We start from the raw sequence: 22,604 nt of genomic DNA, 5'->3' as shown, positions 1-22,604 counted from the left end.
TCGATTTTAAACAATCATGTTCATGTGCCCTTTCATAGGAATGCATAATTGAACTCCTTTGAACACCATATCATCCTAAATGAAATAATCCAACCACTTGCTTCAGTCAACTATATCAAATTATATGCAAGCCTTCCATGCTTTTGCAAAATCAAGATTTGTTTCATACAAGGTCTTCAATTCATCAAACACAACTACAATTCTCATCTCTGCCAGAAAACCCCTTCTTCTACTCGAGGAGTCAACGACTCTATTTGACTATCAACTCCTATGCTTCAACACAAAGTATAACTCTGTAATAACTCAACCCATCTCATGTGTACCTAATTGAGTTTTCCTTGACTACTCAAATCTGACAATGTTTTGTGATCAATATACAACACAAACTCCTTAGGCAACAAGTAATGTCTCTACTTCTTCAAAGCTTGAACTATAGCATAGAACTTTCAACGATAGACCAAATATTTCCTCTTGACATCATTTAACTTTTCACTATAAAAAGTAATTGGTCTATCTTCTTGACTTAACATAGCTCCAATTGCATTCCCACTTGCATCACAATCCACTTGAAATACCTTGTTGAAATTCAATATAGCCTATATTGGTTGTTTAGAAACTTTCTACTTTAATAACTCAAAACTCCAGTTTGCTCCATGTGTCCACCTGAAATCCTTCAAATCACCTCTTGTAATTTTTGAACTATGGAATAGAACTCTTGATCATAGACCAAATATATCCTCTTGACATTATTGAATTTTTCATTGTAAAAAGCAACAGATCTATCTTCTTAACACAGCTCCAATTGCATTCCCACTTGCATCACAATCCCCTTATAATACCTTGTTGAAATCCAATAAAGCCAATATTGGTTGTTCATAAACTTTATGCTTCAATAACTTAAAACTCGGGTCTGTGCCATGTGTCCATTTAAATCCTTTTGATCACCTCTCATAGTTCTTCGTAGGGTTACAAAGTGAATAGAAAATCAAAACAAACTTCTAGTAAAAACTAATCAATCCATGAAATGATTTAACTTCCCCAACACTCTTCGATGTAGGCCATTCCATAATTGCTTTGACCTTCTCAAGGTCCATCTTGAAACCTTCATTTGAAATCACAAATCCAAGTACACACTCTCTTCCTTCATGAAACAACATTTCTTCTTCCAATCTCTACAATACTTGTCTCACATGTAACAAATATTTTTCCTTACTCTTACTGAGAATCATAATATCATCCAAGTACACAATCACAAATTTATCCAAGAATTTCTTCAATATCATATCCGTCAACCTCATGAAAATACCAAATGCATTAGTCAAACTAAAAGGCATAACCAACCATTCATACAAACCCTCATTAGTCTTAAATGTGGTCTTCTATTCATCAACTAATCTGATTATAACCACTCTTCAAATCAATCTTAGTGAAGTAATTTGCTCCAATCAAGCAATTCATTATGTCATTCATCCTAGGAAAAGGAAATTTATACCTTATTGTGATCTTGTTGATTGTTCTGGAATCAATACACATTCTCCTCTCTTCTTAGGTGTCACTACCACAAGTACTATACAAGGACTCAAACTTTCTCTGATCAAACCTTTTCTCAACAACTCTTGCACTTGCCTATTCAAATCCTCATTCCCTACAAGTGTCATCCGATGTGGTGATTTGTTTGGTAAACTTGCTCCCGAAACTAGGCTTGTACAATGATTGATACTCCTAACAGGGGGTAATCCTTTAGATACATTATATAAAATTATGTTTTCAAATTTTGTCAGCAACGCTTTTATCCCTTAGGTTGTTGAATGTTCATCCATCATTCCCAAATCAGGTTTCTTCAGAAACAAAGCATAACACAGTCTCTTTTGTCATACAATCCAAGAATTTCCTTCCTTCAACCAAGAAAACCCTTACCCTGGTATAATTCTCATTCTTAGTATCTCCAACCAAAGGTAACAATACTTACTTCATCCCATTTGCTACGCTGGTATAACTATTTATTCTACCATCATATATTGCTTGTCTATCATATTGCCAAGGTCTACCATACAAGATATGACAACAATTCATTGACATAACATCCCAAAGAACTTCATCATGATAAGATCCAATTTTCAATTTTACTACACATTGCTCGCTTACCAATGTCTTATGATCATCCTTTATCCCTTCAATTTGATATGGCTCCGGATGTTTCATCCTTGGTAAATGCAACTCGGTAACTAATTCCTCTGGTGCTAGGTGGTTTGGTCTCCCACTATCAATGATGACTTTGCAACACTTTCCTACAACTTTACATCTTGTCTTGAAAAAACTTTTCCTCAACACCAATTCTTGATTAGGCTCCTTAGTACATTGTGCTCTTCTAACCATCAAGGCTTCTCCATCTTCTAGTTGATTCATAGATCCAAGTAAACTCTTCTTCCATAAATTCATTCTTGCTTGAACTTTCTTGTGTACACTCAAATGCTCTATGACCTTCTTCTCCACATTTGAAACAAGTTCCTTTGAACAAACTCCTATCTTTTGTTCTATAATTATTACTTCTAGGCTAAGCTCCTTCTCTTCCTTAGTATGAATTTCTTTCCTTTTTGATTTGCCTTTGCTTGAATTTGAATAGGATCTTCCTCCTCTGGTAAGTATCCTACCTCTTTGAAACTGCCACCTCTTCTTTGTCTATTTTCCTGCCTCTTATTCAATTTCTCCTTAGCCTTAAGGGCACTTAAGGGCAAAGTGATAAACTTCCTCAATGATTTCCATCTTAAGCAAACTAATCTTATCGATGTTCTCGAACCATTTAGATATCTTGCAATTCTTTCATGTTCATCATTTGTATGTCCAATGTATGGAGTTCTTCAATATACTCCTTCACAATAGGTTCCTTCTACTTTTAAATTATGCACTTTCCTCAACAAATTGACTTGATAATCACCAAGCAAGAATTTACCTTTTAATTTTTCCACCATTTTGTCTCATGACTTGATCTTTTCCTTCCCTCTCCTTTGTCTATCCATTTGCAAATGTTCCCACCATAATGATGTTGTCCTTTCAACTTAGTACTAGCAATGTTCACCTTATTTGCATTTATACTTTCATACTCAAAATACTTTTCCATCTTAGTTATCCAATTGAGCAATTCATCTATATCTAACCCACCATCATAATCAAGTAAACTAATATGTGGTCTTGCATTAACTCAAAGTCAAGGCTCTCAAGAATTTTTCATCCCCTTGTTCAAGTACTGGTCCAACATCTCCTGCAACTGCTTCCCCTTTTTTAGGCAGTTTCTGCTACATCAAGTCTAGCTGCAATTTGTCTCAATATATTCATCACTGCAAGATCTGCATCTCTCCTTCTACAAGCCATTTTGCTACCCTTTGCAATTGTAACTTAGATCTCAATTGTAGGCTAGATCTCGATTCTAGTTCAACTAGGGCTTCACAACTTCTACTTCAACAACTCAATCCTCAAAAACACAAACCTTGCTTCAATCCACCTAATGCAGCTGCGAATGGAGGAATCTCAATGAGATCAGTCCAAGCGTACAGCAAGAATAAACACAGCAAAAACAAGGAATAAAGAGAACAATGCTAGATCTACCTTTATTAAGTATGAAATCAAAATAAAATCACTTGGCAACACACATGCTAGGCTACAACACGCCTACTTGATTACAATCTCTGGTCAGAGGCCTTGGATCAAATTCTTAACAACTAGATTATGACTATACCCATATATACGCATCAAAACACATAGGTCGTCCTTAAGATCAATAACATTCTTCAAGAATAGGAAACATAATACAACAAATAGGTTTGGTCTTAAATCATAAGGAACTCATGGCATTAACTGTTTGAGAGCTATGATCCAAGAATATAGCTCGATGTGTCACTATAGATCGCAAGCCATAGATCTCCATCGCAAATCCAAATTCCACAAAAGGTCCAAGAACATATAAGAACAAACTACCCAAGATAAAACAATTCATAACTCAAGCAAAACAATTCCAAATAAGCTACAAACCCAAGAACGTGATCCAAGATAGGTCTTGTATATACTCTAATCATCGCATTTGTCAATGCGACAATATGAAAAACAATTGGGTTGATCTCCCACACTGTTTAGACTAGCACGCTGGCACAAACTAGAAACAAAATATTATTAGTTGATACAAGATCTCTCAAACCCAAGATGCTCCTACACCATTGTCACTCCATCACCCAATTTGTAGTCTCATTTTCTCATTACCTAGCAAACAAAGGTTTTGTTTTGTATCTTTTGTTGGCAACATAAACTATTTGAGAGCTATGATCCAAGAATATAGCTCGCTGTTTAACTAAAGATTGCATTTCGTAGATCTCCATCGCAAATCCAAATTCGACAAGAAGGTCCAAGAACATATAAGAACAAGCTACCCAAGATAAAACAATTCATAACTCGAGCAATATAGCTCCAAATAAGCTACGAACCTAGGAACATGATCCAAGATAGGTCTTGTATATACTCTGATCATCGCAATTGCCAACGCAACGATATAAAGAACCACTGGGTTGATCTCCCACACAGTTTAGACTAGCAAGCTGGCACAAACTGAAAACAAAATATTTTTAGTTGATGCAAGATTGCTCGAACCCAAGATGCTCCTGCATCATTGCCACTCTAACACTCAATTTGCAGTCTCATTTTGTCATTACCTAGCCAACAAAAGTTTTATTTTGTATCTTTGTTGGCATGTGAGTCACCTAGCATAGGGCACGTTACTCAACTTGTGTAAGACCTTCACCCTTACATAAGTCACTCACACCCCCTCTATCATTGGGTTTTTTAACATCTAACACTTTGTGTAGCTTATCATTGCTGCCCCTCAAAATTCCAGGATGCTAAGTCAAATCAAAGTTGTCAAATCCTGCTTTTCATAATCATGTTTTACAGTTTTTGACATTTGTACTGAAAAAAATTCCAGGCTGCTAAGTCAAATCAAAGTTGTCAAATCTTGCTTTTCATAATCATGTTTTACAATTTTTAACATTTGTACTGAAAACTTGTGGACTTCGGGCATTTTAGTGTACCATTTACGCATTGAAATGAACTCTAGAAGCAATTAAGTATTACTATTAAATTGTTTGACTCTCATGTGAATGCTATTGTTGTGTTTATAATGTAATGTCAATAACATTTGCAGTTTTATTAATGTTATGATTTATCAAAAGAATCTCTCTCACAATATGATTACATTTGCATCTCTCTCTCTCTCTCTCTCTCTCTCTCTCTCTCTCTCTCTCTCACTATTGGCCTAAAAAATCTCAAACAAACTCTCTTATTGCTAAAAAGGTAAGAGCAATAACAATTGCTCCCTAGCTATCAAATAGCGTACACAACAAAAAGATCACTTTGATCTCATCATCCAAATTAATAAACTGACCAAGGTGTTGGACTTGTTCAAATATTTTTTGATGGCACCATGTCTATAAATTGTACAGTATCTCTATCTGAAATACTTTGTTTGAAGCAGGGTAATCTAATTTCTGTTGGTACATTAAACAAGACATTGTTGGACAATAAGAGAATGATTGTGAGCACCATCCTCTAATCAGTTTCTCCCAATCATCATCCAACATTTCAATTGGCTTTTTTAATTTTTGTTCCAACATGATTGAAAGGTCTTTCTGGACTAGACGAGCTTCAAGAGGCAATTTCTATTACAATAATTGATAAGACGTCTATTATTAGTTAATGGTTATCTTGTAAATATCTTTAGCTTTAGTTTGCTTTCATTTTTTGCTTTCTCTGGAATAGAATGTTTCTATTCTTTACGATCGTTTCCTAAGGAAACATCGTCTCATTCTTTTGTATAAATTGACCTTTCGGTCTCTGTTATTAACAAGCAAGTATTTACCAATTACCTCGTAATATGGTATCAGAGCATAGTTCTTAATTTTTTTGAAAATTATAATTTCTTTTCCGAAATTATCAGAGCCAATTTTCAAAATTATTCTGTGATTCTTGCTTTCTAAAAACCTCAAATTTTCGACTAAGGTTTTTTTGTTGAGTTTTTCAAAAATCGCAACTGTAATAGTTTTCGGCCAGGTTTGAAGAAAAAAATCTGCATCTCGCGCGATTTGCATCTGTCTGGATCTTCACATAGTAATTTTCGCAGGGAAAAGTGCAGTTTTTCTGGAAAATCGTCAGTGATTTTACACCAAAAACGGCTCTGCGTTTTTCTTTAGACGACTCGGATTTTGGAAATCAGTCATCTGCGTTTTTTATGGTCGTTTTTTCCTGTGCCTGACCTCAAGGCGTCGGTTTTCTGACCTCCATATTGCCGTGACCAGCTTTAGTCGACTGAAAACCACCATTTTTATCAAGAAATCTGAAGTTTTTCAAATTTTTTTCAGCCAGGGCCTTTTTTTTCGAAACCCTAATTTTTGGGGTCGAAAAATTTTTTGTTTGCAACTTCTTGGTGGGTTTTCCGAGAGCTCAACTGGGTTGTCGTCCGTTTTTTTTTGGGTGCCTCGATTTTTGTGCTTCAATTTTTGAGCCAGCGGATTCAAAAAACGACAGTAGATTCCTTCTGGGTTTTTCGAGCTCTCTTCTGGATCATTCTCTGATTCTTCTGGGTCTTCCGTATTTTTGCCTCGAAGAACATGCCTTCACAGATTTCCACAGTTTTTCATTGAAAAACGTGCCATGGCATCTCTAACAAATATTCTGCTCGAGCATAATTCCACATTCAATGGTCACAATTATGGAACCTGGAAGCAGCGCATCATCGCAATCTTCGAATATCAAAACACCGATCAACTTGTTTTGGGTGTTAAGCAACGTCCGACTTCTCCGGGTCCTGATCAAGATACATGAGATCTGAACAATCAAGAGGCAGTAATGCTTCTCAAACTCTCCGTAGCTGATGACCAGCTTTCTCAGATTCCATCCGACAAGACAGCGGCCAAAATCTGGACACATCTCAAAGGTCTTCATGAGACTTCTGACAAGAGCAGAGCCTTCTTTCTGAAAAACACTTTGTTTTCTATTGTCATGGATGAGCGCACCTCGCTCCAGGCACACCTGAATCAGATTCAAGAAATCCGTGATCAGTTACTTGCCATCGGTCGCAAGATGGAGGAAGAGGATATTGTGGTAATCACTCTTCGGAGTTTACCAAATTCCTATGAGCATTTTATCGAGACTCTCAACATCACATCTACTGGTGTTGATCTAAAGTTCACTGATCTCTGCACCCTGCTGCTTCAGCAAGATCGGTGGAAACAACAATTCGGTAGCAGCTCCAGTTCCACCTCCACTGAGCAAGCCTTTGCTGGGAAATCCTTTCAGAAGGATAAGGGCAAGTTTCAGCAACCATCTCAGCAGAAGTCTTCTGCTCCAGCATCCGATGGTACCAAAAAGAAGAACATTCAATGCAACTATTGCCACAAGTATGGTCACATGAAGGTTGCATGTCGGAAACGCTTAGCTGCCCAGTCTAAGCAATCAAGTTCGCAACCCACAGCGAACAATGCAGAGCACACTGAGCAGGCGAAATCTGCCTTTTACGCCTTCATGGCTAAAAGACCTGTAGATCATGTGCAGTCATCTGCTTGGTACATTGATTCAGGTGCCTCTCGACATTTCACTCACCGCAGAGACTGGTTTACTGACTACCAGCCTTATTCAAATTTTGTTATCTTTGGTGGTGGAGAAGAGTACACGGTTGTTGGTAAAGGCAACATTCAAATTCAGTCTGTTGGGAGGAAGCTCATATTCCTTGATGTGTACTACGTTCCAGGGATGGAACTAAATCTACTCTCGATCAGTCAATTGCTGCGACATTCTCCACACTTGGCAGTCACCTTCAGTTCATATCAGTGCACCATCACTGATCGGGCAACTAAGTCTATTGTTGCAGTTGGTCTTGAGGATCATGGTCTTTTCAAACTTACTGATTCTGGTGATTCTCAAGACTTAGCTATGGCTGCTCAGCGATCTTCCATCAGCACACTTTGGCATTAGCGATATGGGCATTTAAATGTGCATTATCTCTCACAACTTGCTCGGGATGAGCTTGTTCTTGGTTTGCCAGAGATTCCAACCCAACACCTTGGAGTTTGTGACGCATGTTAGGCTGGGAAGCAACATCGCACACCTTTCCCCAGTGGCGATTCTTGGCGAGCTTCTCAAGTACTTCAGCTTGTTCATGCTGATATCTGCGGCCCTATGGCCACTCCTTCTATTCTTGGGTATAAGTATTTTCTGTTGTTTGTAGATGATTTCAGTAGAAAAATGTGGGTGTATTTCCTTAAAAAGAAATCCAATGCATTTACTATATTTCAGAAGTTTAAACCCTTAGTTGAAAAAGAGTCTGGGAAATCTATTATTACTCTTAGATCAGACAATAGGGGAGAATTTTGTTCTAATGTTTTCTCTAGCTTCTTGGATACACATGGCATCCAACGCCAGTTCACCACACCCCACACGCCACAACAGAACAGTGTAGTTGAACGTCGGAACAGGACAATCACCAAGATGGCTCGTTCCATGCTCGAACACAGACATGTTCCGAAGCGTTTTTGGGCAGAAGCAGTTAACACTGCAGTTTATCTGTTGAACCGGTCACCCACAGTGGCGGTCAAAGGTAAAACTCCGGAAGAGGCCTGGTCAGGTCGCAAGCCCAGAATCAGTCACCTGAAGGTTTTTGGCTCTCTTGCTTTTGTTTGGATCCCTGATGCTTCACGCACCAAGTTGGATGCCAAGAGTCAGAAACTGATGCTTGTTGGATATAGCAGTCTTCACAAAGACTACCGCCTTATTGATGTTGAGACATCTCGTCTCATATACAGCCGCGATGTAGTCTTTGATGAGCAGCGAGGACCATTCATGCCTGTTTCTCCTGTTCCTGATCCAGCAGACCAGCCTATGCAGGTTCATGATTTGGGAGTTCGGCTTCCATTAGGTCCACCTGATGGGAGGGCTCCAGTAGCTACTACAGCTCCAGTCCTACCAGTGATACCTGTACAGCCACCTCCGACTTCTCCTGCAGGATCACCTCGTTTTGAAGATGCTTCACCTGAGTTTGATCCAGATTCTTCTGATCAAGATCCTGCTGATCAAGCATCTCCTAGTACTACTGTTGGTCATTCTCCTCTCCAGCCTAAGTGGTGGGCTAAGACACTTGCTGATCTTCATGATGATGAGCTCATTGATGGGAGAACTGCTCGAAAAAAGAGCAAAACTACAGATTCTGTTAACTTTGCTCTTATGGCCAACATTCATAGTGTGTTTGAACCTCAAACATATTCCGAGGCTAAAGGAATTCCAGAGTGGGAACAGGCCATGCAATCTGAACACCAGAGCCTGCTGAAGAACAACACTTGGGTCCTTTCTGATCTTCCCCCAGGGAAGAAACCCATTCGCTGCAAATGGGTCTTCAAAATCAAATACAAATCAGATGGTACTTTGGATAAGTACAAAGCTCGTTTAGTGGCAAAGGACTTTTCTCAGCGTCAAGGCATTGATTATGAGGAGACCTTTGCTCCTACTACAAAGATGAGCACCATCAGATTAGTCCTAGCCATGGCAGCACAGTTTGGCTAGAAGGTCCATCAGATGGACGTAAAGAGTGCTTTCCTGAATGGTGATCTCCATGAAGAGGTCTACATGACACAGCCTCCTGGTTTCAAGGTTGCTGGTAAAGTCCATCAGGTTCTCAGATTGGTAAAAGCTCTCTATGGTTTGAAGCAGGCCCCTCGGGCATGGTACATCAAGATTGATACGTACCTCAGTGATCAAGGCTTCAAGAGGAGTTCATCAGACTCAAATCTGTACATCAAGACTACTGACAGTGACATCATCCTTCTAGTTATCTATGTGGATGATCTGATCATCACTGGCAGTTCGGCATCTTTGATTCAGGGAATCAAACAACACTTATGCCAGTCTTTTGATATGACTGACCTTGGACTCCTGCATTATTGCTTAGGTGTTGAAGTTTGGCAACAATCTTCTGGTATATTCATCTCTCAGTCCAAATATGTCAGGGCCTTGTTAGACAAATTCCGAATGCAAGATTGCAAACCTGCATCTACACTTATGGAGAAAGGTCTCAAGTTATCAACCAAGTCTGATTCTCCTTCCGTTGATGATACTACGTATAGGCAACTAGTAGGCAGCCTCATCTACCTATCTACTACTAGGCCTGATATCAGCTTCGCAGTCAGCTATATTTCACGCTTTATGACAGCTCCTAAGGCTGATCATTGGATGGCAGCAAAGCATGTGCTTCGTTATGTGAAGGGCACTTCTGATTATGGACTTCTGTATTCTCGGAGTTCTAATCCTAAACTCAGTGGGTTCACAGATTCAGATTAGGTAGGCTCTATTGATGATAAAAAGTCAACATCTGGATATGTGTTCAGTTTGGGATCCGGTGCAGTCACATGGACCAGCAAAAAGCAGCAGGCAGTTTCTCTCTCTTCTACAGAGGTTGAATACAGAGGGACTGTTAAGGCAGGATGTGAAGCTATCTGGCTTCGTCGGATGCTTGGGGATATGCAGATGTCACCAACAGGACCGACTACTCTGTTTGTTGATAACGAAGGCGTTATCAAGTTAGCACGGAATCCAGTCTTCCATGAACGAACCAAGCATGTGGATGTTCATTGTCATTACATACGACAGCTGGTTGAAGACGGGACTATAGATCTGCAGTATGTTCCTAACACAGATCAGACTGCAGACATTCTCACCAAGCCTCTTGGTCCTGATAAGTTTGTCAAATTCTGAGGACAGCTTGGTGTGTTAGATAGATTAACCATTAAGGAAGGGTATTACAATAATAGATAAGACGTCTATTATTAGTTAATGGTTATCTTGTAAATATCTTTAGCTTTAGTTTGCTTTCGTTTTTTGCTTTCTCTGGAATAGAATGTTTCTATTCTTTATGATCGTTTCCTAAGGAAACATCGTCTCATTCTTTTGTATAAATTGATCTTTCGGTCTCCGTTATTAACAAGCAAGTATTTACCAATTACCTCGTAATAATTTCTACATCCCAAAATTCTGTCCTAAGAAGTTTTGAATTCTCCATTTGTTTACATCCTCCATTTCTTCTTGTTTGCAAATGTTTCTCTTCAGCTCTGATACCAATTGTTAAGTAAATAGAACAGATAAAGTAGTAAAAGTAGTACATAACACAGAAAGAATATAAACTGAGATTCAGAAGTAAAACATTGAAAATACAGAATAGACATGGTTCACCCAAGATGACAACATCCATGGGAAACCAGGTTTCTCTGTTTTATTAACAATTTAATTGCAACAAGACATAAACATTGTACAGCACAGTCCAATATCTATGCCGGATACTACTTTATTCACACCTGGATTAAATGCCCATCACACATTTTATAAGACTCGCAAAATGGGAAAAGGAAGGTCCAGAACTGTTCACATCTAACAAGAGATGAAAGGTTAAAATATGAAGAGTCAGACCTCACTTCTGAACAGCCATGGCATAACTGTGAGAGGGACAATATGCCAACAAATGTTAAATTGATTGCTGACAATAAGAACAATAAAATTAATAGATATATATAACTAATTGATAAATGAGTGACAGGAGAAAAAGATGATTAAGGAATTACAGAAAATTTATGAAAGGAGAAATAAGATGTATGAAACAAAGAAATAGATAAGTAACAATAGCAGAAAGGAGGTGCATATAAAGAGTAAATTATGTGAATGCATAGACTAATGATACAAAAGCGAAGATAACAAGAAAGAATAGGGCATAGTTTAGAAGAGGAAAAGAATGAACAAGGTGAACAAAGCAAACAAAGGAACAACAACCAAGGTGGAAGAAGAAACTCACCTGGGAAATCTGGGCCGATTTCTCGAGGAAGTTTATTAGGAGGCACCAAAAATGAATCACCCCTGGACCTATTGAGATTGTTTTCTAAACTAAGCTTGCTAATCTCAAGGTTGTTGATTAATATAATACATTGTGCTGCTTAAAATTCATATGCATATATCTAACTTGGCTTTCTCTTGCACCATCTCAAGTCCTAAAAATGCACACTGCATGCTCCTTAGCTTTAAGGAAATCTAGCCACTCATACATAATTAAAGGAATGCCAGCTAATAAAAAGATCGGTTCAATGTCACGACCCTTTCGAAGGAAAAGAAAACACCATGTAAAAGTTAAAACAACTAAACCATATGTTACCATTTATACCACGCCTATACGAGTACTACAACAGTCTCCTATGTTACATAAGCAAGATGTTTTTGTTAGACACCTATATTTCCTTTCAATTACATCTATTGTAGAATTGTAAATTTTCCCACACAATGTGTCATCACAAATAGTTTGACACTCGCTACAAGATGTACTTCCAGGGCTTACCTGTCTAAATTTCAATCAGGAATTATCTGTGTATATTATAGATAATCACCCCTATAGATTGAGGTTTGGGGGCATAACCCATGGACGAAAAGTTCCTCAATGGCAGGACCAAATTCAAAGGCTAAGTAGATGAAAAAGGAGAAATAAACAATTGATTTTTAACTAGTTGTTCAGTAAAATACAATCTGTATACTATATAAGCATGTACACAGAATCATAACAATCAAACAAATGTAGGCCTTAAGTGTAGCAACTAACATAGTAAAGAATTGAGCACACTCAAGGTTTGGTCATTATTTTCAACTCAAACGACATATCTGCATAAAGTCTAAGCAGCAAGAATGTATAAGCTTACAATCTAAGAGGACGAGCAAAGTTTTCAGCTCAGGAAAAAAAGGATAATAATTATAGCCCGTTTGGTCATGTTTCATCAAATATTTGTATGCATTAACCAACCTTCCACAATTAAACACTCAATCAATCTATTAGAATGAAAAAATTGATAAGCCCAAATAAAGAGCTATTCATTCAACTGATGTTGGAATGGGTCAATGCTAGCCTTGGAATCATGTCAACCTAGGTTATAATCTACAAATATCATATACAGATGTATCCATCGTGTGAATGGTATAAAGATAAATGAACCTGCCATACTACCCTTGTAGAAGTAAGATTTGGTATTTTTCTCATTTCCCTTACGCATTTTTAACTTTGCACTCTTAGGTTTCGACCTCATGCTCAGGAGTGAATCAGACCCTACCAACCCACTTCCACTCAAAGTAAATATGAAGTAATACATGAATGAGGTGGCCAATGGTGACTTCCTAGGTGGTCTTTGAAAAAGGCCTCAGAATGTCTCCACCGTCTTGTCTATTTGAAAAGACCTGATCCAGATATGGGCTTGAGGCTAATCTTCTGACCATTCTTAGAGCACTTGACAGGGCTCAACTTTTATGCTTGAGGCTTCATGCAGCACTATATCATGTGCTGACTAGGCAAGCCAACTCACAGATTTGGGTGTCTTGAATTTTGTTCCGCATAGCCCCAGCACAAATTGTAGCCTACCATTAACAGTGTCCTCTTTGAGCTATTATAGGTTATCCATTGTCAAGCATGTGTTCCCAATATATCATGTTTCAAGTGCTCGCTTATGCTTTGTACAATGGGAAACCAGATCGTCTGTATCATCAGTGCCAAGACATAATTATAATTAAAACATAATTGTTTCTCCTATATAATGCTATGCATTAATTTATCAACAATGCAAGCCAGGCAGAGAAGCTCTGACGCCATAATGAGTTCACACAACAAATATCATGCACATAAAGGGATTAAGATATTTGCAGTTAAATCCATTAAATCTGACATGTTCTTTCTATTTCATAAAGGTGCTTAGACACCAAACTTCGTCAGAATTCATGTGGGAAACAAGAGCACAAAATGTTAGTCTGACACAGCTGTGCAAAAGGAAATTCCCAAAATTTGTAATCTTGCTGGTTGTGATTGTCTCTCATCACTTTCTTAATCTCAACTGAACCCTTCACTCTAAATACCAATTAAATTTTTTAAATCCTCCTAACATTCCATCCGCACATGAACAACAGATTTGTTCATCGTCTATAATATTTACGGTTGTTCGTGCATTTAGGAGATATTGGCAGAAAAGCCCTTTAGGTAAATTGGCCTGTACAGAATTCACTCCAATTTTTGGTACCTACATCCCTCGATCCCTCAGAGGGCTCCATATTTGAGGACAATTGAGTGAACAAGGATAAATGCACACAATAATGGCACACAGCATAGCTAAAAGTTACATACTTTTTTGGTGTGAAATTGCAATGTGAGTTGACGTCCCAAAATGATTCCTTCCTGCTCAACTTCTTGAGAGCCGAAGGCATTCCGGAAGGAATTGGGATTGTATATCAAAGTAAGATTGTTGACACTTTTCTGTTCTCTGAAATCCTAGGTAAGTATCATTTCCCAAATAAAAAAGGCAATTTCAATTCGTCTGGTGTAGCATTTCTAGATTCTGTGCAAAGAAAGAGAAGCAACAAGATAGGTGAATATAAGTATCTTGCCCAAGTTGCCCAAGAACCGTGTCATGTGGATTTATTTTGCAGGTAAAACGAAACAAATTTAAGTTTCACAGCTCAGGCTTCCAAACGATGCAGTACAGTGGAAAAAACACCTAAAAGTAATAAGCACCAAGCCAACACGGAGTTGAACTGACTTCGACATTCCTGTATTTTTACATTGAGACACATCTACCTGAAGTTCATGTAACCATCAATTATTATTTAAGGGCATTCCTTACAAGCCTAAGAAGATATCCTTATTCCTCAGAAAAATGAAAGACCAGACAATAGAAGCGCTTAGGGTTTCAGACATATAATAACGAAAGGACTTCAACTAAAAATAAGACTGGTGACCTCAAACAAGGGCCTATTATGACAAAGCCTGTTATTGCGAAAAGATATAAATGTAAAGAAACTAGATAAAATGAACAAAGCCTACTATTATTGAAAAAAAGTATATATATCGCCATGATATTACAGATTCATTTCAACCTACACAGAACCAGATTTAAAACAATGAAAGAAGTAGCGTGATTTTGAAACAGAGAGACGCACCATTCATTCAAATTTAATATTTCAAAGCACCTTCTTTAAGCTTTGAATAAAGCAATAAAGTTTTGAATTCATTTAAACTCACCTTTTTATTAAGGTTTCCCTTGGCAAATCTGCAAAAGCCAAAACCACCATATGAGAGATCAATCTAGTGAAATTTCAAACTGTTACAATAAGGCGCGGAATCTTCATACATAATTCTCTGCCAATTCGCGTGTCTGCCCCTGTTCATGGGGGAGTGAGACTTTGAGAACGAAAAATCCAGAAAGACGTTATGCTCTAGGTGTTTCCCGAAGGTTAGCATATGAAAATTGTTTGTATTAATGAGGTCTAAATTTAGTCGTTGCCGAGAGATATTTCGAGAGGTGTTCAAGAGGCATGTAAATTTATGTTTTTGAAAAAAATTTAAAGTGATATTTTGAAAATATAAAGGAATCATAATGATTAATGATCACAGATTTCCACAAATTATGATATTATATTCATGTTTGTAGGTACGATTGTGTGGGAGTTTATTAGTATCAACGTTTGAGATCATACTCAATGACCCATCACGATGAGAGAGCTAAGAATGTAAAGAGACAGGACGAGCATCACGATGAGAGAGCTAAGAATGTAAAGAGATAAGATGTATCTCTTATGAGCATCATGATGAGGGAGCTAAGAATGTAAAGAGATAAGATGTATCTCTTATGAGCATCATGATGAGGGAGCTAAGAATGTAAAGAGATAGGATGTATCTCTTTTGAGTAGTATCATTTTGTATTTATTGATATTCTATCTAATATTTTGGGACTTGGCCAATTTTCCCAAATGCTGTAATCAATGCCAAAGGGGGAGATTGTTGGAAATATGGCTAGATAGATAAGTAAGTGTTGTCATTTATGGAAATATATTTATTTTGGCATTTCATTATGAAATCAAAGACATAAAATTGTCTAAGTATTGGACAGTTGTAGCAACATAGAAATAAGATTTTGTGAGTACGGATGACAGAGTTTGAGTTGGCTCGTGCATAGTTGAGAATTGATAGATGATAGAGTCATGATGATGTGTGCCAGTGCATAGATCTGTACAAAGTATAAGGAATTAGTTACAGAGGAATTGCCAGTATAAGTAATTAGCAGAACAGAATAGAGCACGACAGTAAAATGAATTGTACAACTTAAGAAATTATTTTGGTAAATAAATAATTACTTAACTATGATGGGATGACATCCTCGATGTTAACCCTGAGTTATTTTTATAATTAGTCGAGTGTGTGTAAGCTTTAAGGCCGATTGATCAAAGTTTTGATAATTAGCAAGGTATAAGTAAAGATCATATATTGCGCAGCTAAAAGAATGTGAATATGTGATGTGAATTATTGTGAAGAATGTTTATGTGATATGCGAGATTTGTATGATGCAAGATCTGGTGTATGATTAGGGGATTTAAAAAGTGCAGAAGTAAGACAATATTGTATGTATATCTATACTTGTGAAGAAACTTATTTGTATATTGCATGTTAGGGTAGTGGATCTTCTTATATACATTGTAATTGTTTTACCAACTCCTGACAGGGTTGAAGCAACTCCTAATAGGGTTGAGGCTTTTAACAGGGCCTATTCCTCTAACAAGGATTCGAGACACTATATTTATTTGATAGTCTCCTAACATGGTTCTTTTGTTTAGTGGATATTTTGTGAGTGTCATCCCCACTGGGGTTTTCCCTTAGCTATAGTTTCCCTAGTTAACAAATAATGGTGTTGTGAGTTCTCTCTATGTATGGTTCTATTTAATGTTCAACATTATTGGTTTACTTTAAATATGCATATTGCAGAGTAATTAATAATATCCAGCTGTGGGTAAAAGTTTATAGAATACTGATTCACCCCCACACCCCCCAACACCAACCCCCCCTGCCCCCGCCCCCCCCCCGCCCTCAATATTATCTATTTCTAACAAAACATACATATCAAAAGATATTTTTCATGTACTATTCTCCCCCATAAGATATCTACAAACATTCATATCAATCTAGATATTTTTCTTGTGTTACTCTCCCCCATTTATATTAATGACAAAGGTATCATTATGTTACTACATATGATCTTTAAAAATATCAAGTGTCCAAAGACATTGTTAAGTATAAGTTACCAAGATTCCTTCATGACTTAGCTCGAACATAGATACTCCCCCATAGAGGAAGCATAAAGAATCTAGACTAGATAAAGAATATTGCTCTGTTACCACTAGACTGATGCAATCTATGCATGAACTACTTGAAAGTAGGTTAGGGCATAACCTTAAGCATAGCTCTCAATAACTCAAAGTATCCTTTAGCAAAGTCTTTGTAAACATACCTTATATCTGCTCCTTTGTACAAAAGTGAAGCACTGGGACTTCATTTTGAATCACTACTCATGAAATATGGGTCAATAAGTTTGACTCAAAAACTACAGTCACAATTTGACTTTCTATGGAAATTATCTCCTACTTATCAATTGGTGAGCTTAAGGGGCTTTCTAATTAATGGTTCATAAGGAACAACACTTAGTGAAGGTTTTGCAAATAGGGTTGCAAGCTGAGTGGATTTACCCGTAAAGGAAATTTTGTAGTTAAGCGTGCTCAAACTAGAGTAGTACTAAGATGGGTGACCTCCCGGGAAGTCCCAATGCTTCACATCTATAAGAATCACCTAGATCTAATGAGTGTTAAGTGTTCTATTTATTCTCATTAGAGATGGATTCATTTTGAATCACTACTCATAAAATATGGGTCAATGAGTTTGACTCAAAATACATAGTTAAATCCTAATAGAAACATCACAATTTTACTTGTTGTGGAAATTATCTCCTACTTACCAATCAATCAACTTAAGGGGATTTATAATGAATGGTTCATAGTCAAAACACTTTGTGAGGGTTTTGAAATAGGGTTTTAAGAAGAGTGGGTTTAACCATGGAGGAAACTCTGTAGTTAAGCATGCTCAAGCTGGAGTAGCACTGGATGGGTAACCTCCCGGGAAGTCTCGATGCTTCACCTCTGTGAACATCACCTAAAGCCAATGAGTGCCAAGTGTTCCATGTATTCTCATGAGATATGGATTCATGTTGAATCACTACTCATGAAATATGGGTCAATGAGTTTGACTCAAAAACCACATAGTTGAATCTTGATAGCAATATCACAATTTGACTTGTTGTAGAAATTATCTCCTACTTATTAATTAATGAGACCAAGGGGATTTATACTTAATGGTTCATAAGGCACAACACTTGGTGGAGGTTTTAAAAATGGGATTGTAAGAAGATTTGGTTTAACCATGGAGGAAACTTTGTAGTTTAGCATGCTCAAGCTGGAGTAGTATTGGGATGGCTGACCTCCTAGGAAGTCTTGGTGCTTCACCTTTGTGAGCATCACCTAGATCCAATGAGTGCTAAGTGTTCCATTTAATCTCATGAGATATGGATTCATGTTGAATCACTACTCATGAAAAATGGGTCAATAAGTTTGACTAAAAAACTACACAATTAAATCCTGATAGCAATATCACAATTTGACTTGTTGTGGAAATTATCTCCTACTTTTCAATTGACGAGCATAAGGGGATTTCTAATGAATGGTTAATAAGACACAACACTTGGTGAAGGTTTTTAAAATGAGGTTGAAAGAAGAGTGGGTTTAACCATGGAGGAAACTTCGTAGTTAAGCGCACTCAAGTTGGAGTAGTACTAGGATGGTGATCTCCTGAGAAGTCTTGGTTCTTCAACTAGATCCAACGAGTGCTAAGTGTTCCATTTAGAGAGATGGATTAATTTTGAATCACTTCCCATTAAATATGGGTCAATGAGTTTGACTCAAAAACTACACAATTAAATCCTGATAGCAATATCACAATTTGACTTGTAAAAATTATCTCCTACATATCTATTTCTCCTCTTTGTTATACCATTTTATTTAGGTGTCTCAGGGGCTGAAAGCTATCTTTTAATGTCATTTTAATCACAAAAAATGTTAAACTCATTTGAAATAAACTCATGAAATATGGGTTAGTGAGTTTGACTAAAAAATTACATAGTTAGATCCTAATAGCAATATCACAATTTGACTTGTTGTGGAAATTGTCTTCTACTTTTCAATTGATGAGCTTAAGGGGATTTGTAATGAATGGTTCATAAGGTACAACATTTCATGAATGTTTTTTAAATGGGGTTTCAAGAAGAGTGTTTTAACCATGGAGGAAACTTCTTAGTTTAGCATGCTCAAGCTAGAGTAGTTTTAAAAAGGATTTGCACCATACTTTCCTTATGAGATTAGTGTAGGAAGTTGTTTCCGCACCTGAGTTTCCTTACAATCATCACTTTCACTGAGAAAATTTTATACACAAGCATCTAATTCCTCATCATTAGAAAATAAACACTTCCTTGGCTTTTAAGGCTTCTTCTTAAAATTTCTTCTCTTTTAGTGCACTTAGAAGAATAATGACCATATTCATCACATGTCCAACATTTAAAGTTTTTTGTACCTTTAGGTTCTCTCTTGATAAGAAGAGCAAGACCTTCCTCAATCTTCTTGTCTTCTTCTATTTTTCCTCAGCTGCTACGAGCATAATCTCCACTTGTACTTGTACTTCTTATTAACATAGGTCGAACACTTAATGAACTAAAAGCAGTCTCAATTCTAGGCAATTCTCCAATTTATCTCATCCACATACCAATTGATTCTAATCTCCTAAGAAGAGTCTCTCTTGTGAAATTAGGTGTGCATAGAATAATTTGTTCAATCATCTATGTTGTCCATTTGTATGCAGGTGTCAAAGTTTTCATTATTTCCCTTTTAACTTCATCTTCATCTTTTGTTCCAATATAAGCCTTAATTCTTGCAATAATCTCTGATATTCTTCCAAAATAACTTCTTACAGATTTATCTTCAATCATCTTAGCATCTTGAAATTAACATACATAATTCTACAGTCTAACCTTTCTAGCATGCTTGTCACCCTCAAATGTAGATTCCAAAGATTTCCAAATTTCATGAGCTAGTTTTAAATATTTTACTTGACTATACTCATTTTCATGAAGAACTATCAAGAGTGCTTCTCTAAAAAGCATATTTCAGATAAACTTGTCTAGCTAAGGTTCAATACAAGTCTCAAGCTTATCTTCATCAACCACATCTTTCTTGTCCTTAGTGATCGAATAGTATCCTAGACCTATGCATAGAAAATGTATCTTCATCTTCTCCTTCCAACTATCATAGTTAACTCCATCAAACTTTAGACTTTATTTCTTGAAATAATCACTCACCATAGATCTCCTTAAGCTATTAAGAATTTCTTCAAGGACCTGACGCTCTGATACCAATTGTTAGAAAGTAAACTCCACCAAGATAATTGAGAGGGGTGGGGGGAGGGGTGAATCAATTATGCAATTCAAACAAATTAAATATCATTATTAATTCCAAAACATGTAAATAGTATATGCAACAGTTATAGAAATATCACCATATACAATAACACCAGATATGTTAACTAGGGAAAACCTTGATCAAAGGGAAAACCTCAGTGGGGTTGGTACCCAAAAAATGATGTGCTAATATATAAGTTCCTTGTAAGAGGATGGACCTTGTTAGGAGTCAATAAAATATATTCAATATATCAATCCCTATTAGGAGACTTTGAATCCCTATAAGGAGATTCCAACTATGTTAGGAGTTGTGGAAGACATAAGGACCCACTATCCAAACAACTGTAGGTCAAGACCATCAAACTCACTATCCAACTGGTCTTAGTACCATCCTTCTTAGAATAATGCAAGTAAAAAACTATCCACATGAACTTATTTTCCAAATACAACATCCTTGTTAACTCAATGTGCCTCAACTGCGCCAAACACTTCTCTGATAAAAAGATATTCAATATCAGGCTCACTGGATCTCACATACAAGTTTTCATATTTGTATTATATAAAAACTACTATGTCACACACAACCACAAGGATATAATCTTTCCTTTATACCAAGTCCTATAATAACTTATTCAGTCAACCTTGGGACTTTCTCAATTTACATGTTACATTACAATATTACATCTTTTCACAATTATAATCAAATTGTTGGCTCACAGCCTTCATAACTCTTCACATGTGTAACATCTGACTTTTCTGACTTAACCATGTCTTCTATCTTTGTACAACCCCACTCAACCAGATTCTATCTCTGTTAGGAGATATAATCAAAACATTACCAACTACTATTCAAAAACTCTATCTCGACACCATCTTCACCAAATTTTGAATAACTCTACACTATCTTCATATTTTTGCATGTGCTCTTAGCCATTGCATCCAAACACTTTGTAGAACACGTCCTCAACTGTGCATAAGCTAATATGCAATCCGCAAACTGTGCAAAGCTAATATCTATCTGCTACTCTTCTAATTCCACAGAATAACATGTATATTGACATCAATGATAAACATTGTCATGAATGCAACATATGACAAGTGTACCATCTCTCAAGCAATGATGGGATTCTCCCCCATAGGAATTTTAAAAAATCATGCTAATAATTCTACATTTTCCCAAGGTGTTTAAGACTAAATGGATTCATATTATATTGAGTAGAGTGCACAATATGTCAATATGGCTTCATGAACCCATGAAGATCACCAATGATGTTATTCGTATGGTCATAGGATATCCAGTTACAAAAAAGGCCAAAATAATTAGGGTCACACCAAAGAAGGAAATATAAGAACATATTGATGCTCTATGGGATGGTAGAGGACTCAAAGTTTCCACCATTACTGACCCTAAAAAAATATTTGACACTTATGTCATTGCATTTAAGATATTTTGTAGTGCCCCTCCCATTTGATTTATGTAAGTAATCCTAATGGATGCAACCTTGTTGATCTTTCTTTGTGAAGTGATTGTAATTGGCACCATGAGTGGTCTACACCCTTGAGGTGATTATATTTATGTTACTATATCAATTGCTTTGATTATGCTTATGGTTGATTTATGAGCTTATGATGTGTTATATGGTTTCACTAAGGTTTGTGCCAGTGATTACCAAGATTGATGTGGTATCATGATGTTGTTCTATGATTACCCTGAGATGTGTACAAAGATTGCACTGTGTGTTATTATCCTACTACACTGGACTAGGTTCCTGTAACAGTGGTTAGTCATGTATTTGAGCATGTTCACTTATGTGTTTTAGTGCCTTTTTATGTTGTTTAATCAACCATTATTAAATGCTTAAATAATTAGAAATGAATTGTCCATGTTAGATTACTGTGTTGTTCAATTGATCATATCTGCATGATGATGTCTTTTTTGAGATGACAGAATGTTGTATGATGATATATGGTTATTTGGTATTTGGACATATCCTCTGATTGCATTTATATGTTGGATTTAATGCTATGGTTATTTACTTCATTCTTGTTTTGTGATGCTTTATGTGAAAGTGAGTGATGTAAATGGATTATTTTAGTATAATTAAATAAATGGTTAAATTAAGTTATTTAATGCATTTATCACTTCAAATATATTATTATATGCAATTGCACTTGGTCGTGTCGTTT

The 22,604-nt window shown here is 36.7% G+C and overlaps 1 protein-coding gene across 1 annotated transcript in view; it reads right to left on the bottom strand.

Moving 5' to 3' along the window:
* LOC149569931 (transcription factor bHLH140-like) overlaps nucleotides 1-15,391 on the bottom strand; it is a 43,647-nt gene extending 28,256 nt beyond the window's left edge. The window contains exons 1-2 of the mRNA XM_089822615.1: nucleotides 15,222-15,391; nucleotides 15,113-15,140 (exon numbers count right to left, since the gene is read on the bottom strand). Of these exons, the coding sequence (XP_089678741.1) occupies nucleotides 15,113-15,140; nucleotides 15,222-15,331 (138 nt within the window). The 5' untranslated portion in view covers nucleotides 15,332-15,391. The remainder of the gene's footprint in view (nucleotides 1-15,112; nucleotides 15,141-15,221) is intronic.
* Nucleotides 15,392-22,604: the final 7,213 nt, after the last annotated feature.

This window comes from Cupressus sempervirens, chromosome 3, assembly GCF_028749045.1.
Source record: "Cupressus sempervirens isolate cs-2001-9-10 chromosome 3, ASM2874904v1, whole genome shotgun sequence".
Classification (NCBI taxonomy): domain Eukaryota; kingdom Viridiplantae; phylum Streptophyta; class Pinopsida; order Cupressales; family Cupressaceae; genus Cupressus; species Cupressus sempervirens.
The sequence above is the reverse complement of the archived record's forward strand: the minus strand, read 5'-3'. Positions and strand labels throughout refer to the sequence as shown.